The 13255-nt window shown below is 26.5% G+C and overlaps 1 protein-coding gene across 1 annotated transcript in view; it reads left to right on the top strand.

Annotated features, from left to right (window-relative positions):
* LOC122271584 (cell adhesion molecule Dscam1) overlaps window positions 1-13255 on the top strand; it is a 445844-nt gene that overhangs the window by 338373 nt on the left and 94216 nt on the right. The window contains exons 14-16 of the mRNA XM_071184629.2: window positions 5087-5221; window positions 6278-6448; window positions 8062-8132. Of these exons, the coding sequence (XP_071040730.2) occupies window positions 5087-5221; window positions 6278-6448; window positions 8062-8132 (377 nt within the window). The remainder of the gene's footprint in view (window positions 1-5086; window positions 5222-6277; window positions 6449-8061; window positions 8133-13255) is intronic.

Here is a 13255-nt window from a genome sequence, read left to right as displayed (position 1 = left end):
TCCTATAAAGTAATAGATGAACTTACTAAACCAAACTTTCAAACTTTCTAAAATCTTTATAGTTTCAAAATTTTTCTATCATTTATATCACCATAACTATGAAGTTAACCATTTCCTTTTAAGTGATTTTAAAACTTTTATCGCTTTTAATACCATGGACTCATTTTATTTTTTAACTTAAAACAGTATTACTGAAAAATAGTAAAATAGAAATTATAATAAACTATTAACGCGTTTATGGAAATTAGAGTAAAATAACTCTAAAAGATTTTGGAATAAAGCCGATGAATACCTCATTAAGCCTTGTGGATATAGAGATAAAATCAATCACTCAATTATATTCAGTTCATAAACTCTCTGAGCAATAAATAAAGAATGCCACTTTCTTGGAAGATTAAGTTTACATCTTTATGTGTTATGAAAGATAAATTATTTTAGTTTCCGTGCGATAAGTGTTTTTCATCTTAGAAAACCCATCTCATTTTATATTTTATTATTCATGAGAATATTTTTCCACGTCGTTCATTTTTACACTGTTTGACATTTAATTATTTTCCTCTCTGTCTTCAGTTATGTTTAATTTAAACATTCTCGTGATAAAGTTTTGCTCTGGAATTATTAGTTTTAGTTTATATGAAAGCTTCTTACAAATCATTATGTCACTTCATCTCTTGAATTTTTGAAAACTGGTTTCTTACACACTATGTTAATTAAAAACTTTTTGCAAAATAATAATAAGCAAAATCTTGCATGTTTTAATCTTTAAATTTTTATATATACCTTTGGTAATTACTTGAAGTTGGTGTTTCAACTTTAACTCGAGCAAAAATGTGTATTTTCTCTTATGTTTATGATGCATTATAAAGCTTAACTTTAATTCATCAATATGTACATTTTCAATCTTACAGTTGCGTCAAATATTAAACTATCATTTTATGCAATTTAAAACTTCGCAAGGCTTTTAAGGATATTAAATCCGTATAAAACACATTTTAAATTTATTTTTGTGTATATTAGCATAAAGTAGCATTGAAATTATTAATATTTAATACGGAACTTTCCTTAAAATTGTAAAAAATTTAATATAGAATTGCTAAAATTTTCACACATTCACCAGTACATTTGTATGAAAACTAATAAAAAGTGCGAATTTTTTCAAGGACATAAGAGAAAATCTTAAAAGTTATATTTTCGCAATATTAAAATGCAGTACATGACTTCCGTTCTCAGTTGCGTGTTAGGTTATGTGTTTCTGCAAAATATGCAGGGTTTAATGGAGAACAATGAAACATAAAGCAAAGTAAAGTAGTCCCAAAAATCCCGTTGTTGGCCGGAGGGTCATAGAGTTTAAGGCTCCATAATTTCGCGACCAACGGCATGATTGTGGCGATATGGTCAACATTGCGCATAGACCACCTTTACTTCCCTGACAAGCTAGTGCTCATTGAGCTGAAGCAGGCAATGAAACTTTAATTTTAATAAAAAAAGGGTTAAAATAAAATTTCCTACCTAAAATCATCTTAATTTGTCCCAGAAACTTACAGTTCAAATAAATATCAAACAACTATGGGTTTCACTTACTAATGTCATTTAAATTCATGCGCGCTTTTGTAGCACTATCAACGAAGAAGTAAATTGTTTCTAAAAGTAATTTTGTTTATTTATTATTTTTTATTTTTAGATTTAATATTATTTTTCAGTGTTAACCTGTCAAATATCCTGCAACGTCAACAAATCTAAACAAAACTATTATGAAGTTTTGCTGCTGTTCTGTTTTCACCAACAATGCAAAACTTTTTTAGGCTTACTCCCGTATTTTAATAAATTTTAGTATTTTAGTATTTAAAAACTTGGTTAGTAAAGTGATGTTTAATTCTTCTGAAAAGTTTATTCCGATTCCCATGAAAGATGGACTTTCAAATTTTCCGACGATGAAAATCAGATGCCAAATTAAAAAAAGTCTACTCAAAAATAGTTCTCGGAAATAAAGCGGCAATACTTAGCAGAAAACGAAGAGAAATTCATGCCTAACCAACAAACATTGCAATAATATCGGTAATTACGCTCTGCAGTGAGCCGAGAAGATTTAGTGGTTAATGCATTAAACTATCATTGTGAAGAGCAGAGGTTCAATCTCCGATTCACGAAAATGTGATCATTGCTGGACAAGAAATTATGGAACCATGATCTCGTTCATCCCCCTCATCCACAAGGGAACGTTTTTGAAGAGTTTAACTTTTACGTTGAAAAATAATTAAATATTTTATTGTTTAATTTCTAGTTTAGTTTTCTTCAACAAAATAAACTTTTTTGGCTTAGCCTCGTATTTAAAAAAGTAATATTAAAAAAAGTTGCTACGTACTGCGATGATTAATTGAAAATTTTGAATAATATTTTCACCTCAAAAATGCTGATTCTTGAGAATTTAGATTTTATAACATAGACAGTTGAATCAGTTGAACATGGATAGTTTTCAATGGATTAAATGTGAAATTAGTCACAATGCCGCTCAGAATTTTTATAACTAGATTTTACACAAGTCGAAAATAAAAATTATCAATTAAACTACTCGTTTTTTTTTCATAAGGAACCATGACTATTCTTTAAAAAAAAAATAAAAAAACCATTCAGGTAACAAATATAATCGTAAACAGCTTGTACGGGTATGATATTAATAATTCATTTTTTCATAATTGAGATAAAAGGAAAACAGAATGTTTTCGTTATTGTAAGTGAAATTATCTTCCTTTATGCAGGTTCCTTTATTCAGGTTTTTTTTAATCTTTCATGCGTAAGTTTTTAAGAGCCCCTTTGTTATTTACTGTTTTAATAATTTTCTTGCACTTACTTAGGAAAAATTTATAAAGAAAACAAACAATGAAAATACCCAGTTTTATTTAAAAATGTAACTGTTACAATAAAATGTTACTATTACAATAATATTTGGCTAAAACTTTATGATGTAATAATACTATTCGATACAATTATTTCTTATTATTAAATTCCAGTTCAGAATAAATAAATACAAAAACACTTACAATAGTCAACATAAACAGTATTTTTTAATTTCAACTTTGTTAACTTTTCGACCGAATTCAAATTTAACTTTAGCTGTAGAAGATTGAGCTTTATAGTGAATGTTACAAAGCCATTAAAATGATGAGAATATTGTTAATCACATTCATTATTCGGGGTGCAGCTTGAATCTTTAGGGAAAGCAATCTTTCATGATGCTTTGTTGTCATAGCTGTAGATTGCTGAATACCGATACATATTAATTAGCATGGGAAATGGAGACACTAAATTAAGTGGCTCCCTTTTCTCGATATTAATTTTAATGCTAAGCCGCTTCATATGATGTTATTTGTCACTAACGGATAATCTTTCTCGACGCATCAAGTTTATGCTTCGTAGAATAAAGCTATTCCAATATTCGCAAATAAATTTTAGATTGGTTGATGTAGATGTGTATATCGGTTGCAATCTTCCTAATTTACATTTGAGATTGAAATAAAGAGTACTTTATAATTTAAGCTTCCGGTTTTTACTTCGTTTATGTAGCAATTAATTACTTTTTGTCCCCTAATTGGAATTGCCTGCTTCAAAGCAATTTTGGCGTGCATTTTAGGAGAAGTGTATTTTAAATACTTTATTCATTGACCTTTTAATTCTTTATCTCCGTGTATAATGAAACCTTTAGCAAATATTATTTTCATAAAATGGAACCATTTTTCAAAGTTCAAATCACATATTGGTTGCCCATTAAAAGTTTCATAAAAAATATTTCGAAATATTTTTAACTATTTAACACTAAAAAACTCAGACTCAAATTACGGTAAAATGTATCGGCTTAAGGCTCAATTTTGGGGTCCATTTTAGGATAAGTGTATTTTAAATACTTTATTCATTGACCTACTTTATTCATTAAATACTTTATTCACTTAAATACTTTATTCAATTATTTATCTCCGTGTTTAATGAAAAACTCAGACTCAAATTACGGTAAAATGTACCAGCACTGAGGATGCAGACACTTTCTCCGTAAAATCCATTTTTACTGGAAAATAATACGAAGTAAAAAATCTGATATACCGTATTTTTTAGTGTAATAATAACCGTAAAATCCCTGAATCACTCTAATTAAATAAGTATATCTGTAAAAATTGCTGTATAATTTTAAAGGTACCAATGGATTTTACGGTAAAATGAATTTCACAGGTAATGCACTCCGTTGTGTGCCGTTGCTTTACACAGCAATTGTGTTTGGAATTTTTTAAAGTACTGTCTTTTAAGAAATGTATTTTTTTTAAATGAAAATTAATTCAGTTATTTTAATGAAATAGCATCAACGTGATCACAATATCAAATTTTTAAGTTATTAATATTATTAACAATAATTAGAAAAATCGAAATTATAAATGTATATTTTATTTTTAATCGGAGTCTGAATAATATGGCTTTGTTATTATTATTTTCTTCAGAATTCTGTTCAAAATATTGGTAAATATTTGGTTTTTTTACGTATTTTCTTTATGTATCTATTAGAAAATATACTTAAAATATTACATGATGAAAAATATTCTGAAAGTATAATATGTAATTCTTGTTTCTGAAGCAAACTACTTTCGTAAAACTCGACATTTCGTAAGAGATACATCAAACCAAGAAAAAATTGATTAAATGAGAAAATGACTATTTTTATCTTTATAAGTTGATTTTTGTTTCAAATTTAACTTCAATTCAGTGTTTAATAATAATATTTATCTTAGAGTTCAGTAATCAAATTTATGAATTTTTATTAGTTTATAAATTACTGTAACATTTAATAGCATGATCAATTAGTTTAAAGGCATTAATCATCTACTATTTTCTAATTTTTTTTTCAAAACATAATATTTTAACTAACATAACCATTTTTTTTTAATTTTAAAATTAATTCAGATAAATGGTTATAGAATTCATTTTTTTTTCTTGTAATTTAAAAAACTATGAAAAAATGTGATCAATCAAAATTAAATGCAAAATGTATTATTAAATCCTGCTTAAATAAGTTAGGAAAATAATGAGTTAGTTATCTAAATTACAGAAGTTCCTGACCCACCATCTGATATTATGGCCACTGATGTCAGCAGTAGAGGTGTTACTTTAAGTTGGAGTGTACCATATACGGGAAACAGTCCTGTTACGAAATACATGCTATATTGGATGGCAGCAAATGGAGGTATGTTATATTTTAGAAAGTTCGAAAAAAAACTCAAGTTTTAAAATCCTAATCTGAAAAAGTCAAACTTTATTTTTAGTGAAAAGAATCGTATTTTTCTGTGTAATTTGAGTTTGGTTTTTTGGTATATTATGTCTTGATTATGTCTTGATTTGGTATTAATGTCTTGATTTTTGATCTTACGTGTGTTACTACATATAACTTAAACAAATGAAGCAAATTAGGAAATGCATAATATCAGAAGTTTTAAAAGATGTTAAATATTCATCTTAGAAAACTATCAGGGGTCTGTCCAGACATTTTGTGAGAGGTCCGTTTTTCGTGAAATTGTGAAAAAATTACTCACATTCTTTCAACCAGGGTCCGCTTTTATGAATTTGTGCAAATAGGGTCCGGTTATTGCGAAAAACTTATTCAAGGAGATTTTAAATTGTAAATAGATACTAGATTATGCTCGGCACTGTAACAATAAAATTATAATAAAAAAATTTAAATTTTCAAAAATAAACAGCAATTGCTGCTTCTAAATTAGAGATGCGACATATACATAGTTGGTACTCAGCCTATACTGCTGAACGCAGAATATTCATTTCGGACGAATAATGGAAGAATCGTCTGCCGAAGACAAAACTTAATTCGTTTGCATCCATTTTTCTTGTTTTCTGCGCTGGGAAGGGTTTATTCGATTAACACAATAATAATGAAGATAAACAAATTTGTGAAGGGTGCGATTAAAAGAAAAATCATTTTGTGAAGAGTCCGTTTTTAAGTTAAAATATTTCGTTAAGCGTCCGTTTTTATGAAAAGATATTTTGTGAAGGGTCCGTTAACGGACCCAAATTTCTTCTAACCAGACCCCTGACTATGTTTTCTTTTGTTCACAGTTTATCATACAAAATAAATTTTATACGGAGAAAATGTATTTCTCATTCACAAAATATTTTTTTTTCTTTCTAAAAACACTATTTAAAAAAATTTTGCAAGCACAATACTAGTTTTGTATATCAGTTGATACTTCTTTTGTAATCAAAAATAATAATTGTAATAACATTTCAGGTGGTAGTTGGGTTTCAGATTCAAAGAAAGCTGAAATTCCTGGTTCCAATACATCTATTTCTATATCCGGTCTTTATCCCACAACAACATATCAGTTTAAAATCCAAGCAGAGAATGCTTTGGGGCGTAGTCCTTTTAGCGAAGTTATTACTATTTCAACGGATGAAGAAGGTAATTTTTTAAAATTAATTCTACCAAATTGGTTCTTGATGCTTTTTTTAACTTTGAAAAACCATTTGAATCATTATGTTTGATTGCTGTACCCCAATTTGAAAAAAAATTTAAAGATCCGATTTACTTTATTTATTTTTTATTATGTTTTGAAGCGAATTATATAGCATGAACGCTAGAAATATGGATTGGGATTTTAAGGCCCCATATGTTTTTGTTTCTTTTAATTAAAAAAAACTGAATTTTCAGAATTTGACCAATTTAAGTGCTTATTTAATCATTTACATGTTAGCCTAATAGAACCTATAATCACAACACCTGGATTGACGAGAGTGGCTAGGATCGCCCCTTGGTTATTTTGGTAGGTTTAACCGAGGTAGGTTTGAGTGTAAGGGGATCTTTGGTAGGTACACTGTAAAAAATTCCATATCAAATTACGGTAAAAAGTTCCAACACGAAAGGTACCGGTCCTTTCTACCATAAATTTCATTTTAACCGGAACATGTTATGAAAAAAAATTAACTTACTCTTATTTTTACAGTAATAAATACCATAAAATCACTGAATTATTCTAATTAAATAAATATTACTGTAAAAAGTACTGTTTAATATTTAACAGTAAAAACAGATTTTACGGTTGATTCATCCCGAAATGCTGGTACTTTATACAGTAATTTGATCCGTAATTTTTCACAGTGTATAAGGTACCTTAATTTAAAATTAAAAACAAGAATATCTCAACTTAATTACAAATATTATTAATAAACGAAAAGAAACTCAATTTTCTAAAAAAAACTAATAAGGTTCAAGAGTAAATATAGTTCAAAAGTCAATGATACGTTAAATAAAATATTTTTTTATCGAAATCAAATCAATATCATAGGGATTTGATAATCGAGTCTCCAATATATACTTTATAAAATTAATTATTATCACAGTTTAAGATTTTGCATACCTAATTTATTTACACATAAACAATCTGAGAAGGGTCATACTGGCCCCTTCAGATTTTCAAGACATACAACATATACTGTTGTATTGAAGTCTTTTCATCTGTATTTTTTAGTCGTATTTACCATAAAATATTACTAATTGGTTAAGTCATAAAACATTATTTATTTTAAATCAAATTTGCTTTCATGTTTTGCTATGTTTTGGCAGCAATGTTCATCTCTTATAAAATCTCTCCTTTAACACCACAGCCAGTTTTATACCAAATGTATCAAACAAAGATGCCATGCTTCGAATATATAATGTTGAATATTATAACATTGAATATTATAATGTAAAATATTGATTTAGCATTCTGAATCAATATAAATTTAATTATAGTGCAGAGATTTAAGTGTACCTATTGATATTCAGAATTTAGTTTTCTCTCAACCACTGAATAAATATCATTTATAGTTTCCTAAAATGCAATGCTCATTAAATGGCATATATTTAATTATTTATGCACTTTTTAATTAAATTTGATTAATAAATTATCATTTTTATTCATTAAAAAGGTCAAATATGATATAAATTTGAATACCATTCTGAAATTCATGATTACGCATTGAATTTGTATATAATACTTTATTGCAAACATTAATTAATGTTCTCTTTTAAAGTGCCTAGTGAACCTCCTTTGCACGTAGAAGCCATAGCTTTGAGCACACATTCCATTCGTGTTATGTGGAAGGTAGGTAGGTAACTAGATCACTGATTTGTCTAATAGTTAACAATAGTTATTCAAACACTCTCTTAATAATTAGTTCCTGCTAGAATTGAAACTAAATCTAATGTTTGTTAAACAAATAATTAAAATTTGAAAGTATAATATTCATATAAGAACAATGTTGAATTATGCATACATTTTAAAGCACAGAAATATTTCATCTTTAATGATCTCACCTTACAAAGCGATACTTGACGTAGCTACAAATTACGTGCTTGAAGCTCTCGGATACATTATGCAAATAAGAGATAATTACAGAATAAATTTTTCGAGCTTCATAAGAAGTTATTTATTTAGTGATTATTTAATGTAACATGAACTATCCATGTGCTTCTATTTGCACAATATTGATTAAATAAAATTTGAAACAATCATTAAAAGAAGATCTAATTTAAATTGCAAATAAGTTTTACAAACTTGTCATGAAATTTTATCCTTAAAATAATGAGGTATTTTAGGAATAGTTGAAAAATAAATAACTAATACCCAGAAAAGTATTAAACTTAATAAATGTTTATTAGCAAACACCCAAATACGGAACCTTTCATATGAGAAAAAATTTTATTGTTACAGATTATAAAAGGAGAGTTACAAAATAAATATAATTATTACATCTAAGGATTAAACGATTTAAACGTTTAATATCTTATTTTGTTCTGCAAACAATTATTTACAATTATAAATGTCTCTTTAGACATGAAAAATGCAAAAATATGAAACGTAGAAAATATATATTTTTTTCTTATTTTCAAACTACTAATATTCAAAATGTTGCTGAAATTTAAATTATGCATCGGGACTCTAAGATTGTAAATTCAATAAAATATGCAATACTATCGAGATAGCATAAACGTATTTTTTTCGTTCCTTAGAGATGACAAATGTTTTCTATCAGAGCAAGAAAAACAACTTTTGAATATATTTTGTTACATATTTTATTTTATTTTTTTGTGAAATGCTTTTATGCATTTTTACTGCATTTCACAACTAGAAAGTTTTACAGTTGAATTGCTTTTATCGAATTACTAAGCTTTTTAGAGATACTTAAAGTTTCGACATTTCGGTTAATTAAAATTAGTTTCAGTATGAAAAATTTGATTTAATTATGATTAGAAATCCTTATTAAGCATATTCATTTAACTTTAACTTCGCGAGATATATGTGCTAAAATTCTGTACAAATTTTTGAATATTACTATCAAAAATCAAACTTCTGAACTTCTATGCTCTGAAGCTTTGTAGTTTTTCGAAGCGAATGCAATTATTGAAAACGAAAATCTTTATTTAAATGTGTCTATAAAATTAGATATTAATTTTTATAAATTTCATAGATTATTTTTAATTAATAATTTCATTAGCAAATAAAAGATATTTATTTGAATTTAGATAAGAAGAAATTATAAAACATAAATTTGTTTTTAATATTTTTAGAACTTTCTGTATTATTTAGTAAAACTCCTGCAGTTTTTCTTTTTTACTTTTAATTTTAGCACTGATAAATATTCAACTAAGTTTCAAAGTGTATAGATGCATGGATATTGGAGCATGGATATTTACCCTCATATGATTTTTATTAGCAAAATAAAAAATCGACATTAAAACGTTTTCAAAACTTCTTGAAGTGTTTACCTCAAATTTAAAAAATTTCTCTCCCTTTTTTTAACATTAGTAAATATAAAATTACAATGAAATATAGCACTTATGTACTTCTTAGATTTTATTATTAGTATTTTGTAATTATTTCATATCCAGCTACAACTGCAAAAATTAAAAACCGAAGTTTCCTTTTAATACGTAGAAATTGAACTAGATATTACTTGACATGTCGTATTGTATAATGGCTAAATAACTTAACGACTAAATAATGTAACTGATTAATTTCACCTCTCGGGGAACAAATGGAAATATGTTTACTGTAACTCATTATGTGCTGAAATTATTCTATTATGTTTTAAAGTAAAATTTACTGCTTGAGATTATTAAACTATAAATATGCAAGAAGTATATCTATATATATTATTAATTCCACTAAACAATTAAAATCTAGAAATTCGAGATTATTAGCATTATTAACAGATTAAAATAATACATTTTAATTAAAATAATACTAAAATAGTTTCAGAGTTAAGAAAGCGCTTCCGTTGAGTATAAATACACTATTTAAAACCATTCAAATAATTCAAATGAATAATTATTGATATTAAAAATCATATAAATATAATTATTGATTATTAATATTAAATAATTGCTAATTAGGAAAATTATTCATAATCACTATGTATTTTCTGTGATTGTGACACAAAATGGGGAGAATGTCGTATGTTGAATCGCATGTACCTTGGACCAATGTAAATAATAGCGCTACCCAGTGGAGGAATTTTGCATTCAATATTTATAGCTGATACAAGTATATCAAAAAGTACTATATTCTGTGTTGGTAATCATTTCAGATTTTTCAAGCATGCACTAAAAAAAAATTTCAGATTCTTAGTTTTAAAAAAATTCTATCAAATTAATTTACATAAATGCCTACAGACCACAAGCAGAGATGAGTACTACGATATTCTTATCTTTAAGATAACATTTTTTTTTAAATAATTTTATTTTTGTTAGGCCTAACAAAATCAAAATAACCCATATGCTTTGTACTTTAAACCAGAGTTTACATTACAATCAAAGTGTGTGCAACAAATCTAGTTCGCAGAAATACATTTTCCTGTAGGCTATTCCTTTCTCTACGTGCAAAACTTTTTGTGCCCTTAGCAAATCAATACAGCTTTGAATCACTCAAACAAAATATTTTTTTACTATTGCATTAATGATTAACTTGATTTTCATTAATTTATGTAGGGTATCTGAAATATATATTTTATCCGCATTATTTTTTTTAAATTCAATTTACTAACAAGTTAAAAAGAAAAGAACTTAAAAGGATTGTTATGTAAGGAGTAAACATCCAATGGTTCAAGGCACAGCACCACGCTCTTACTTAGAACAATTATTTTAACCTTAATTTTACTCCTGAAATGAAAAAGTGAAATGCTTCGCAAAAAGGAAAATAAAACAGATTGTTGAAGCACAAACATACAACGGGTTTCTCTCAAAGTTTCTAACTTATCTTTCATCTACTACTTTCTGCGTAAGAAAAAAAAAGTTAACATTTGTTTGTTAACATTCTCCACTATCATTTAAACGATAAATGCACATCGATGTTAAATACAATTATATAATTATGTTAGAATATAAAAGCATATTTATAATTAGCATAGACAAGTGATTATTTCGGTACCTTAACAAGTACCGGAATCGATACCGAAACTATATTGTATCGATATTAAATGCAACAGAATATAGGAGCATATGTATAGACAAGCTATTAATTCGGTACCTTAACGAGTACTGGAATCTGTACTGAAACTATATTGTATCGATATTAAATACAACAAAATATAAGAGCATATTTATAATTAACATAGACAAACGATTATTTCAGTACCTTAACGAGTACTGGAACCGGTACCGAGTTCTGGCATTCATGATAGAACTTCTTCGCTGCAAACCAGCAGTCAAAATCTTCCAGCATGACTGAGAAAAAAATATAAACTGCAAAAATAATAATTTCAGACTTTCTTTTTACTTGTTTACAGGTTTTATTGGGATTTATTCCATTTTTTAAAGTCTTATTGAACAAAATTCGAGATAAAATTCTATAAATTCTTAAATACGTAAAATTTTGTGACTACTTTTTTTAATCTTAAGTACGTTATTTTTGTTTATTTGTATTAGATAAAGTCTAATTTTAAAAATTATAATCATTGAACGAATACGTAAGTGTAGCAGGCAAATTTGAATTCATGAAGAATGTGTATGACTCAGTAAATTTTTCTACCAGGCTCTTTAGAATGCCTAATACTGTTTATTAGATTATTTGTGATCAGTTATATTATTATAATTGTTTTATTGAAATATATTTAATTACTATGCTACAATGTTTCTTAAATTTCTAATATAATATGTCTAATAAATTATGTCTAAGTATTATTTAATTATCATCTAATTATTAGGTCGAAATTATGTCTAAATGTAATTGGTATTAGATAATTCTCTAATTTCTAAGAACGATGATCAGTTTTGTGCTATGTTTAGTTCATTTATCGTTTATTTTTTTTTTCTTTCGTTTTAATATCATAAATATTTTGTTTATTTTTCAAACGTTGTTTCATTATAAGTTTTGTATTTGCTATTATCATAAATGTTTTTTTTATAATGAATGAATAAAAGAGTACTTATCAAAACTTGCCAAACCACAACCAATATCTGTTATGAAACTTCAAAGAAATTCCTCGGTATAGGATGGTGCAGATTTTTCTTTTTCTTTTCCTTTTTTTTTTAATTGTATTAAACATGCGTATGTTTAGTAACGGTAAAATGACGTGTGAATCATGTTTAACTTTGCTCATATGCAAAAAAATGCATAATAAATGCTATAAAATTTCGTATCTGAAAGATGTAAAACAATTAACTGGAAAAACTAAAATTCTAATTGTTATATTATATTACTACATTTTTTAATTTAACATTATATTCTCCAGTATATCACTAATATGCAAATAATTATATAAAGTAAGCGTAATTTCACTAATATGAAACTGCTGATTAACTTTAATTCTACATGCATGTTAATCCACACTCTACTTATTTAAGCGAGGATAACATATAAGGTTGTAAAAATAATTATATAAAGATTCTATTGAATTACTGAAATGAAAAAAAAAATATTTTAAGTAGCTTTTTCTACAACTTCAAGAATGCAACATTGATTTTGGTTTGTTCAACGTTTTAATTTCACCCGATTTTCTGAAATTGAGGTTAAATAATTTTTGCATAACTTAATGTTTCAGCGCAAGAGCCATATTTGGCTTTGGTTTTATGATATCTATATAATTAAAAATCAAAACAAGATTGAATGATGAAAACTGAATTCTTGCATAAGAAAAATATATTGTTTCAAGAGCGCTTTGAAGAGTGTTCTGAAGTTTTTTTTTTTTTTTTCTAAATTAAATATGGATTATATAAAGAAATACGTCA

The sequence above is a fragment of the Parasteatoda tepidariorum genome, chromosome 10 (genome assembly GCF_982258835.1).
Source record: "Parasteatoda tepidariorum strain Cologne lab strain chromosome 10, Ptep-v5.0, whole genome shotgun sequence".
Classification (NCBI taxonomy): Eukaryota; Metazoa; Arthropoda; class Arachnida; order Araneae; family Theridiidae; genus Parasteatoda; species Parasteatoda tepidariorum.
This window is presented reverse-complemented; position numbering and strand designations above follow the sequence as displayed.